Raw genomic sequence first — 11,945 nt, forward strand, 5'->3', positions numbered from 1 at the left:
GAGACGGAGGGGAAGGAGAGAGGGAAGGAGCGAGCCCATCGGTCAAAACGTGGAAACGAAGGCAGCTCCGATGGTGGGGAGTGAGCCATTCTCTCTCCCGGCGCCCCCCCCCCCCCCCCCCCCCCCCCCTGTTTCAGGAGGGTAGAAATGAGGAGGAGGAGAGACTCGGGTGGGTTAAGGCTTTGTATGGCTTATAATAATAATGATGATGACCGTGGTATTTAAGCAACATGGCCGAGTGGAAAGAGCACCGGCCCGGGAGTCAGAGGCCCCGGGTTCTAATCCCGACTCCGCCACACATCCGTGCTGGGTGATCTTGGGCAAGTCGCTTCCCTTCTTGGTGCCTCAGTTCCCTCATCTGCAAAATGACGATACAATCCTGATCTCCCTCTTACTTATTCCGTGAGCCTCCTGTGGGACCTTCTTCTGTATCTTACTTATTCTGCAAGTGCTTAACAAATGTCATTATCATTATTAGAGAAGCAGCGTGGCTCAGTGGAAAGAGCCTGGGCTTGGGAGTCGGAGGTCGTGGGTTCGAATCCCAGCTCCGCCACTTGTCAGCCGGGTGACTGTGGGCAAGTCACTTCACGTCTCTGGGCCTCAGTTACCTCATCTGTAAAATGGGGATTAACTGTGAGCCTCACGTGGGACAACCTGATTACCCTGTGTCTACCCCAGCGCTTAGAACAGTGTTCTGCACATAGTAAGCGCTTAACAGATACCAACATTATTATTACTATTATTCTGTATCTTATTCTGTCAGTGCTTAACAAATGTCATTATCATTATTATTCACCATAATGATAATAATGATCGATGGTATTTGTTAAGTGCTTATTATGTTGTCTTGGGGTAGATGCAAGCCAATCAGATTGGACACAATCCCCTGTCCCACATGGGGCTCACAGTCTTCATCCCCATTTTACAGATGAGGGAACCGAGGCACAGAGAAATCGTAATGATAATGTCGTTATTATTATCATTATTAGTGAATCCAGAGATATATCGCCACCCAGACAGAGACCCAGGGAGCTTGTATCTTAGCATCGGGGCATCAGTGACCGACAGCTCTTCATCCATCCGGCCCTGTACGGTTCACCTGCCTCTTCTGGAGAATGCCGGGGGCAGAACAGGCACCCGGAATCAGTTTGAAAATTCCCAGAAGTGGAGACTCTCTTGGAAATTCTCAGCCCAGGAAGCCACCGGTTGGCTCCTGTTGTTTTTTATTTTGTTTCATCTTTTGCTTTGGGTTTTACTTTTTGTCTTATGGCATTCGTTAAGCACTTACTACGTGTGAAATACTGTTCTAAGCGCTGAGGTAGGTACAGGTTAATTAGGTCGGACACAGTACCCGACCAGCATGGGGCTCACGGTCTAAGTAGGAGGGAGAACGGGGATCGAATCGCGTTGCAGAAGTCTCTCTGGCGTCACTTCGCAGAAGGAAGTTGCAAGCCCCAAAGCTCGTTCTGGTAACCAGAGCTCCTCGTAACCTCGTACTTGCCGTTGAGCACGGCAGAGTTCTCAAAGCGGAAACGCCCGGGTTCCGGGAAGGCTGCTTTTGGGTCGTGTGGTGCCAGCGGTAATCCGAAGAAACCTCCCTCTTTACTCTCCTTAGAGGAAGGCTGAGAGGTCTCTGCTCTGCCTGTGAAATCGAGCTTCTGGTTGGAAAATCGGGGAGTGGAGCCCACAATTAGGGCTTGGATCCCGGTTCAAACCTGATGGTTTTCAGCAACGGTGAAGGCGGAGGGAGCATTTTGTGCCTTCAAAGCATGGCGCGATGTTGAGCCACTGAAGGGCCTTGTGATCTGCCACAGGCGACGAGGCGGAGACGGAAGCCTAAGGGGGGTAAAGATTTGACCGAGGCAGGATTCGAACTGGTAGCTGTAGTGCCTGGGCCTGCATCAGTCCATCGGTTCGTGAGCGCTCACCCTCCATCCTCAAAGAGGTGCTTCGGAAAGGGAGGCCCATCAGGAAAAGCTAGAGCGCGACTCATCTTCTTCACAGAGCTAGGAAAGCTCTCAGTGGAGAGGAAATGGAACAGAGAGGCAGCGCGGCTTAGTGGTTAGGGCCTAGGCGTCAGAAGGACCTGGGTTCTAATCCTGGCTCCGCCTCTTGTCGGTTGTGTGAGCTTGGACGAGACACTTCATTTCCTCTGTGCCTCGGTTCCCTTACCTGTAAAGTGGGGATTAAGAGTGGGAGCGCCATGTGGGACAGGGTCGGTCCAACCCGATGAACTTGTGTGTACCCCAGCGCTTAGAACGGTGCTTGGCACGTAGTAAGCACTAAACAAGTACCGTCGTCATTATTACGGACGCTCTCTTCGACAACCCCTCGTGTCATTTCACCACCGGGGCGGGATCGTCCCCGTGTTATGTTTGCTAGATCTTTGTCTGAGGTTTTGAAGTGGGTTGCTGGAGATTCTTCCGGCTTCCAGGGTTCCAGGTTCAAACGTGGGCAGGGTTCACGTGCTCATTTCATAATGATGGTATTCGCTGAGCACTTACTAGGTGCCAGGCACTGTACTAGGTTTTGGGGTGGATACAAGCAAAGCGAGTTGGACACAGTCCCGTGTGGGGCTGGCAGTCTCAACCCCCAATTTACAGATGAGATAACTGAGGCCCAGAGATGAGAAGTGACTCTCCCAAGGTCACCCAGCGGTCAAGCGGCAGAGCCGGGATTAGGACCCATGACCCTCCGACTCCCAGGGCCGGGCTCTTTCCGCTACGCCGCGCCGCCTCTGCCCAGGAGGAGTCCCGGAGGACAGAGCTCCCCATCAACTCTCCTGTCGGGCTCATGCGGGGCGTCACCGGCCGTGGGCCCGGGCTGTCGTCTGTCTTTGCAGAAGGACCGGATGCTGACGGGGGCTGCCGTCGGCTGCCTGGAAGCCCTGCTGGATTTTCTGCACACCAAGAGCCAGGATGTCGGTAAAGACCCCGCGCGCCTTCCCCGCCACCCCAGCACCGCTCCTTCCTCTGCCCTCCCGATGAGGGTCAGGCTCCGGATGGAGAATCCCCATTTTGTAACTTCCTTGGCGCCCCAAGGCACCCGAAAGGCAGGCGCAGATTATAGCAGGAACAAGTTAGGTTTCCCGATTCCATGGATTGTAAGACATAAAGCGACGTCACTGGGAGAGGATGCGGCATCTCCATCTCTGGAGATTTTAAAGGGAAGTAGACGGTTATCTTTCCGGGGTGGATGGAGTGTGCGGTCTGACTCGGGGGCGGGAGGATCGATCCCGTGACCTCTCAAGATCCGCTCCAGCCCTTTGACTCTGTGCCTGGATCCCTTGGGAGACGGGGGTCGAGTGAACAGTCGTTCTTCTTTCGGTTACTTATTCCATTCATCCCAACTGTGAGTGGTAGAGAAGCTGTGCGGCCTAATGGATAGAGCCCGGGCCTGGAGTCGGAAGACGTGGGTTCTAATCCCAGTCTGCCACTTGTCTGCTGTTTGACCTCAGGCCAGTCGCTTCACTTCTCTGTGCCGCATTTCCCTCATCTGTAAAATGGGGATTAAGACTGTGAGTCCCATGTGGGACAGGGACTGTGTCCAACACAGTATGCCTGTTTCCACCCCGGGGCGTAATACGATGCCTGGCCCACAGTAAGCGCTTAATAAATAGCACAAGTGCAAACGGGGGGACTCAAATCAGAGTACGGAGCTTCGAGACTAGTCCCGACCCGTGGCAGAGGCTCCCCGGTGCCCGACTCCACGCCTCGGTGGCTACCTGATCTGTAACCCAGCCCTCCGGCTTTAATCAATCAATCAATCCGTGGTATATATTGAGTGCTTACTGCGTGCAGAGCACTGTACTAAGCGCTTGGGTTGGACGTGGAGTTGCGAGGCAGCAGCCTCGGGCTTCTGGCGGGCCACCATCTCGGCCCTAGTGACATCTGGAGCCGCTGCCCTAAAGGGGCCCAGAGGCAGGGAGTCGTTGACACTGAGAAGCGGGAGGAGAAATGTCACTGCCATTTGCCTTTTCAAGAAACATCCAACAGGATTTAATTTGGTTTCTTCTCTCCCAAATGTTCAGGCTGGATTTTATTTTAGACAAGAGCAATGAGATTCTCTGTGGTCTGGACTGGAGTGGCATAGAATCCTCCGGAGGCCAACCCGTACATTAATCGTCGTCATCATCGTCATCATCATGATTATGTTATTTGTTAAGCACTTACTATGTACCAAGCACCGGTCTAAGCACTGGGGTAGATCCAAGGTCGTCAGGTTGTCCCACGTGGGGCTCACAGTCCTAATCCCCATTTTACAGATGGAGGCCCAGAGAAGTGAAGTGACTTGCCCGAGGTCACACAGCCGACAGGCGACGGAGGGGATTAGAACCCGAGTCGTCTGACTCCCAGGCCCGGGCTCTTTCCACAGGCCAGGCCGCTTCGGGTCGTGTCCATCCTCCTCTGTGCTCCGACGTCCATTGGAAATGGTTCACTGAGGCACCGGCACTGGCTTGCTGTAAATGTTTCCCAGAGTGTTTTGGCGTTTCGTTTTTTTAAAACTGTGTCAGAACTTGGCTAACCCTCCAAAACTCTATAAGAACCTAGCTAACCCTTCCGGCAGTTGTGGAGAGGGGCCCCGCCGGTCGACCCGTCCATCAATCAGTGGTATCTATCGAGCGCTTACTACGTGCGGAGCTTTCCGGTCTACTTCTAGAACAGAAAACAGAGGTCCTTAGAAAGTAAACCGCTGCAACGGGCCCCCCCTAGAGTGACATTTTTTTGGGACAGCACGTTCTGCCCGGCCCGGAGATGCGGGTTCAGGTTAGAAGCTCGAGTTTGGGTGTGGCTCCCTCGTCGCACGCACGCTCAGTTAGCTTCCCCGAGGCGGCGTGTTCCTGACGACGGTCCAGAATATCCCCGAGGCAGCCGGAAAGTTAGAATCCCAGCCTCTGCCCTCGTCAGGACCGCCTCCGGGCCCCCCAAGAAGATCCGCCAATTCCTCACTTCTTAGCAGGTGTCTGTCTGGCTCTTGCAGCATTCCACGTGGCCTCTCAGCCCTGGAACCGGTTTTTGTTCCTCTTACTCATGGATATCAGAAATAACTCCTTCCTTAGCTCCGAGATCCTGAGGCTCATGACCGTGGTGAGTGGAGGAAGGGCTGGAGTCTGAGGGGGTTGAGGACTATGGGAAATGGTTATATGAACGGGAAACGGTGTTTTACGGGGGAAGGGGCTGGGGGGTAGTCTCGGCACGTCGTCATTCTTGGCTGTAGCGTGTGTGGGAATGGGCAAAGTACCGGTCAGGTAACTGAAAAAATAAATAGTGGTATCTGTTAAGCGCTTCCTATGTGCAGAGCACTGTTCCCAGCGCTGGGGAATACAAGGTGATGAGGTCGTCCCACGTGGGGCTCACAGTTTTAATCCCCATTTTCCAGATGAGTGAACTGGGGCCCAGAGAGGCGAAGCGACTTGTCCAAAAAGTCCCACCGCCGGCAAGCGGCGGAGCCGGGATTAGAACCCATGACCTCTGACCCCCCGAGCCCGGGCTCTTGCCACTGAGCCACGCTGCCTCTCCACGGGCCGTCGACCACTTCCATCCCGGGGCCAGAAAAGGAGTCGGTTCCGTCCTGTCCCTTAGGGTGGAGCCAAGGGGAGGAAGTAGCTCAAGGCGTCGTGGTGGGAGAATCTGGGGAGGGGGCAGGGCACAGAGCCGATGGGAGTCCGGTGGGGTCGGCCTGGCCCCCGTACAGCTGCCGACCCGTCGGATCCGGCCGGGGCCGATTCTTTCTCGTGACGGAGGGTCCCCGCTCCTCCTTCCCGAGAGCTCAGTAGGGTGCACACGGTAAACGCTCAGTAAATACGACCGCCTGGCTGACTCCAGGTGAGCCCTCCCTCCCGGCCCGCTCGGCCTTCGCTCTGGTTTCAGTTTGCCAAGTTCCCGTGCGGCCACATCGTCCCTCAGGAGGACGTCCGCCTCATGCTGCAGGAGGCGAGCGGGGCCGAGCTGTCGGAGCTCCCCGACGACACGGCCCGGGCCATGGGCGGTCTCCTCCTGCAGGTGAGCGGGCCGGCGGGTCGCGGGCCCCGGGAGGGCGGACGGATTCGGGGAGAGAGGGTGGAGGGGGAGCGGATCCCTTCTCTGGGAAATCCAGACGAGAGTAAGATTAAGAAGCGGCGTGGAGTGACGGATGGAGCGCGGGCATGGGATCGGAAGGTCACGGGTTCTGATCCCGGCACTGCCACCCGTCTGCTGTGTGACCTTGGGCAAGTCACTCCGTTTCTCTGGGCCTCGGCGACCTGATCTGTAAAATGGGGATTTAGAGTGCGAGCCCCACGTGGGACGGGATCCGTGCCCGACCCGACTTAGGCGTATCCACCCCAGCGCGTAGCAGAGTGCCCGGCACATAGTCGGCACTTAACAAATGCCACAATTATTCTTATTGAATCGAGGCATTCTCGGGGAGAGAGACGTGCCCCGGGGCAGGAGAGTCCCCGTTACTTCCTCCCCCAGTTCGGTCTGTTGCCAAGTGTCCGGATTCTTCCTCTGTAATTCACAGACGGGCCCCGTCCTGTCCACCCTGGGCCAAGCCCTCATCTCCTGGCTGGACTTTTGTATCAGACTCCTCGCTGGCTCCCCTTCTTCTTGCCTCTTTCTCCTTCAGCCCGTTCTCCGTACAGCTGCACGTTGCCTGTTTTGAAGCCCACCGCTCCCTTCCTCGGCCATTTCCAACGGGCTCCCCGTTGCTTTTTGTATAAAACGGAAACTTTTAATGACCTGGAGGGTCTCCATCCACTGGCTGCCTCCTCCCGACCTGCTCTTTTCTACTACATCCTGGTTTGTGTTCTTTACCCCTCTCGGACACTCCTTCTGAGTAATCCTGGCTCTCCTGCCTGGCCGGTCCTGTCCATTTAGGTTCACCAAATTCTGGCCTTTCTTAAGAATTATGGTATTTGTTAAGCGCTTACTATGTGCAGAGCACTGTTCTAGGTGCTGGGGCAGATCCAGGGTAATCAGATCCAGGTGGGGCTCACATTTTATAATCCCCATTTTTACAGATGAGGTAACTGAGGCCCCGAGAAGTGAAGTGACTTGCCCGAGGTCACACAGCAGACAAGTGGCGGAGCGGGGATTAGAACCCACAACCTCCGACTCCCAAGCCCGTGCTCTTTCCACTAAGCCACGCTGCTTTCTTGCCTTTAAATGTCACCTCTTCCAAGAGGCATGCCCCTCTTAAGTCCCTCTACCCTTCCAGTCATAATAGTGACAGTAATAATGTTATTTATCAAGAGTAATGGTATTTAGTAATTGCTTACTATGTGTCAGACAGTGCTGAGCATGGGGTTAATAATAATGATAATAATGATAATTATGGCATTGGTTAAGTGCTACGTGCCGGGCACTGTACTGAGCGTCGGGGTGGACACGTTTCCCGTCCCACGTGGGGCTCACGGTCTCGATCGCCATTTTACAGATGAGGTGACCGAGGCCCAGAGAAGTGAAGTGACTTGCCCAAGGTCACCCAGCAGACAAGTGGTGGAGCTGGGATTAGCATCCGTGACCTTCTGCCTCCCAGGCCTGTGCTCTATCCAGTAGGCCATGTTAAGGTTGGACTGAGTTCTGGTCCACATGGGGCTCACAGTGGAAGAAAGAGGGAGGGCAGGTACCTTATCCCCCCTTTTGAAAGAGGAGACCGAGCCACAGAAAGGGTAAGCGGCCCGAGTGTCCGAGGCCAGAGCCGGGGCTGGTAGCCGCGCTTCCCGACTCCCAGCCCCCAGCTCTTTCCACCGGACGGCACTGCCCTCCCCTCCGAGAGAGGAGAAACAGAGGATGGAGGGTCTCGGGGGGGGGGGGGGCGGGGTGCTCTCTCTTCCATTTTTGATTCTCAGCTGCAGAAGGCACAGTCTCCCAGTGATCCAGAAGCAGCCGGGACCATTCAGACCTTGCTGGAAGGTCTGGCCAGAAGAACCTCCGCCCGGCAGCCCCATCGGGACATGCTGTATCCTTCCCAAAGGCCAACGCGCGGCCCGCGGCCGGGACGTTCGGGAGAGGAGAGGGTTGGTCGGGGGGAGGCGGTCAGGTGCCCAGTCGAGCCTGCTGCTCCAGCGTGTCTCCCACACGAGGTCCTTTTCCTCAGGGTAAGAAATTGGTACCTGAATCTTTTCGGCTCCGAGGCTAGCGGTCAGCCCTGAAAAGATGACTGGGGCATCCAGCATCCAGGGTCATCGTTAGTGTCTCGGTGAAGAAAAGGCTACAACTACGTGGTTGTTGACGACCCCGGAGTGGCGTCTGCAGGTTTGTCTCCCACACCCGCGAGAGACTCTAGGAATCGGGCCAGAAGGGTGCGGGGGGATGGCAGATGTGGATTCCCGAACCCCAGGAGCCCTCCCCAGTCCCACTTCATTCTCCACGAAGACCCCCGAGGTCGGGCTGGGGAGCCCGTGGGATGGTTTCGGTAGGGACGAGCCGAGATCCTCTCCCCCGTCACCCAGGACCCCGGGAGCCCTCCTGCCACTTGGGAGGGAAAGAGAGGGGAGTGGCCGCCCGACGCGAAAGCCCCCCGCCACCCCAGGCTCCCCGGGGTGAGGCCTTGAGTTTGCCTCCCCGCCTCGGCCTCTCCCTCTCACCTAAGGTGAGGCTCAGAGACGGCAGATGGTCGTCAGTCTGTCGGCGGTGTCGACCGAGCGCTTACTCGGTGCGGACCACCGCGCTTGGGAGAGAACGGTGCGGTCACTGGACACGATCCCTGCCCTCAAGGAGACTATACCGTGCTGATGAGCTACTAGGGCTTGCGTCGGCTAGGGTCAACCCTGAAGTTTGTCCAGGAGAAGAGCGCTTAATTTCTCCCCGAGAGCGGGTGTGTCTGTATGTAGGGCAGGGGGAGGTCTCCTGTCCCTTACCCTGCTCCCTGGCCAGTCTGGGACAGTTCCGGAAGGAGTCACCTCAAGGCCGGGGCCAGACCTGCCCTCAGGCCCGCACCCAGATCGATCGGAAACGGGAGAGGGGAGAGATCGCTCAGTCCGCGGTTCGTTAAGTGACTACTGACGCTTTATCGACCCTCTCCTTGTTGAGGGCGCTGTTTAGACGGAGACACGTGGAGGTGGCTACGTGTGGGAGCGGGGAACCCTGCGCGGCGCGGCCCGCGCCTTCCCCTCGGACGGGAGACCGTCTCGCCGGCTCCTGGTGGGAGAGAAAGAGGGCCTCGTCCTCCCTCGCCGCCTCCGCCGGACCTGCCGTCCCGCTCCCCCCTCAGTTTTCCTTTCATGCCCTCGATGTCAGATGCCTGAGGGGCGTGGCCGTGTCCCTCGCTCACTTGCAAGACTGAGCCGGGGGGGGCAGACGCGGGGGAAATCCGGACCGGGAGGGAAGGAAGACGAGACAGCTCCCAGCTGGTTATGTCAGAACCCGGAAGTCATCCGCAGCCGACTTTCCGAGCTCGTTTATCTTGTTGTTGAAATGCAGCCGGGGAATAAAAACCCGTCATTCCGCTCTTGCCCCCGGCCGCGTCCGTCAGAAACGGCTAATCTCCTCGCTGAGATCGGAGGGTCCGGGGCCGATTTGTCCCCGGCGTCGTGGTACGCGACGTGTCTCCAAGGGGCGGTCTGGTCCCCAGTTAGGATCTAATCACCGGACGGGAATGCCCCGGAGACATCCACTCGGGGAGGGATCGGTGGGAGCCGGACCGTGCGAGAGAGCTTCTGGCCTCTGGAGGAAGAAGAGATTGGCAGGAAGAGCGGTGCCGGTTGGCAGCTGAGACCGGGGGGCAAGTGAAGTTTCCCCTGAGTAGCCGAAGCTGAATCCCCACGTACCCTTCGTGTATCCGTTTGTTTCCGCTCACCTCCAGAGTCCTTTTCGCCTGTCGCTACGGGAAGTAGGATGACCTCGAAGAAGGACCGCCACGGCCCTGGGAGTTAGAGGACCCGGGTTCCAATCCCCGGTTAGGGAAGCGGCGTGGCTCAGTGGAAAGAGCCCGGGCCTGGGAGTCAGAGGTCACGGGTTCGCCTCCCGGCCCCGCCGCTTGCCGGCTGTGGGACTGTGGGCGAGGCACTTCACTTCCCTGGGCCTCGGATACCTCACCTGTAAAATGGGGATCAACTGTGAGCCTCACGTGGGACGACCCGATGACCCTGTAGTAATAATAATGTTGGTATTTGTTAAGCGCTTACCAGGTGCAGGGCACCGTTCTAAGCGCTGGGGTAGACACGGGAATCGGGTCGTCCCACGTGGGGCTCACCGTCTTCATCCCCATTTTACAGATGAGGGAACTGAGGCCCAGAGAAGTGAAGTGACTCGCCCACAGTCACCCGGCTGTATCTCCCCCAGCGCTTAGCATGGCGCTCTGCACCTAGTAAGCGCTTAACAAATGATAATGTTGGTATTTGTGAAGCGCTTACCAGGTGCAGGGCACCGTTCTAAGCGCTGGGGGAGACACAGGGGAATCGGGTCGTCCCACGGGGGGCTCACCGTCTTCATCCCCATTTTACAGATGAGGGAACTGAGGCCCAGAGAAGTGAAGTGACTCGCCCACAGTCACACGGCCGACAAGTGGCAGAGCCGGGATTCGAACCGATGAGCCCTGACTCCAAAGCCCGTGCTCTTTCCACTGCGCCACGCTGCTTCCCTTCCAGATACGAAGATTAGAATCCCAGCTCTGCCACGCGCCTGCTGGGCGACCCTGGGCGAGTCTCTTCACTTCTCTGGGCTTCGGAAATGAAGTACCCCTTCCTCCCCCTTAGACCGCGAGGGCACTTGGGATGGTACTTGACAGACTGTAGGCTTAACGGAGGCCGTTATAATTATCATCACTGATCGCGCGCGCGCGCGTTGTTCTCAATCCACTGTTATCATCAAATACCACTCTATCTTGTCCTTGAGCCCTCTGGGGAGTGCAGATGCCTTGAAGTCACAGGCTGTGTCTTCTTGCTCTGCTGAGCCCTTGATCCCTGACCCGGGTCCGGGCACGCAGTGGTATTTATCGAGTGCCCGCTGTGCGCACAGCACTGTACTAAGCACTCGGGAGGCTACGGTATAACGGATGCACTCCCTGCCCACAGCGAGCTTACAGTCTAGAGCGGGAGATAGACTTCAACAGAAATAAATAAAATTACAGGTACGCTCATGAGTGCTGCGGGGCTGGACCCGTCAGCCGTGTGACTGCGGGCAAGTCGGCCCAACCTCTCTGTGCCTCAGTCACCTCATCTGTCCAATGGGGATTAACCGTGAGCCTCACGCGGGACGACCCGATCATCCTGTATCTACCCCAGCGCTTAGGACGGCGCTCTGCACATAGTAAGCGCTTAACAAATGCCAACGTTATTATTACGAAGAGGAGGAGGAGGTCAAGACGGCGCAGGAGGCGGCGAGAGAAGAGGAAAGGTGGGTTTAGGCAGGAGATGTGGAGGAGGAGGAGGAGGAGATGTGACCTCGATGAGACTGGGAAGGTGGGGAGGGCGATTATCTGTCGGAAATGACGAGGGAGGGCATTCCAGGCCAGAGGCGGGATGTGGGCGAGAGGTCGGCGGCGAGAAGGTTGGCGTTTCGGGAGCGAAGTGCGTGGGCCGGGAGCCGGGATTCAAACCCATGACTTCTGACTCCCAAGCCTGTGCTCTTTCCACTGAGCCACGCCGCTTCTCCGACCCTCCTAAAGGGAGGGTGATGGAGTCAAGAACGGGTCGCTTTTGTGACTGCCGGCTGCTGGAATGCCGAGTTGTTCATTCCAAACGCTTAGTACAGTGCTCTGCACATAGTAAGCGCTCAATAAATACTATTGAATGAATGAATGGAATGGGGGGGAGGAGAGGGAGGGGAGAGAGGGAGGAGGGGAGGGAGGGGAGGAGAGAGAGGGGGAGGGAGAGGAGGGGAGGGAGAGAGGAGAGGGAGGGGAGGAGAGAGAGGGGGGGGGAAGGAGAGGAGGGGAGGGAGAGAGGGGAGGGAGGGGAGGAGAAAGGGGGGAGGGAGGGGAGGAGAGAGAGGGGGGGAGGGAGAGGAGGGGAGGGAGAGAGG

General features: G+C 57.2%; 1 protein-coding gene across 1 annotated transcript in view; it reads left to right on the plus strand.

The window, feature by feature from the left end:
* The window catches only part of MEI1 (meiotic double-stranded break formation protein 1), a 47,519-nt gene extending 38,083 nt beyond the window's left edge, over positions 1-9,436 (plus strand). Inside the window, exons 25-29 of the mRNA XM_029079454.2 lie at positions 2,843-2,924; positions 4,981-5,087; positions 5,871-6,002; positions 7,832-7,941; positions 9,222-9,436. Coding sequence (XP_028935287.1) covers positions 2,843-2,924; positions 4,981-5,087; positions 5,871-6,002; positions 7,832-7,941; positions 9,222-9,267 — 477 coding nt within the window. The 3' untranslated portion in view covers positions 9,268-9,436. The remainder of the gene's footprint in view (positions 1-2,842; positions 2,925-4,980; positions 5,088-5,870; positions 6,003-7,831; positions 7,942-9,221) is intronic.
* Positions 9,437-11,945: the final 2,509 nt, after the last annotated feature.

The sequence above is a fragment of the Ornithorhynchus anatinus genome, chromosome 14 (genome assembly GCF_004115215.2).
Source record: "Ornithorhynchus anatinus isolate Pmale09 chromosome 14, mOrnAna1.pri.v4, whole genome shotgun sequence".
Taxonomy (NCBI): domain Eukaryota; kingdom Metazoa; phylum Chordata; class Mammalia; order Monotremata; family Ornithorhynchidae; genus Ornithorhynchus; species Ornithorhynchus anatinus.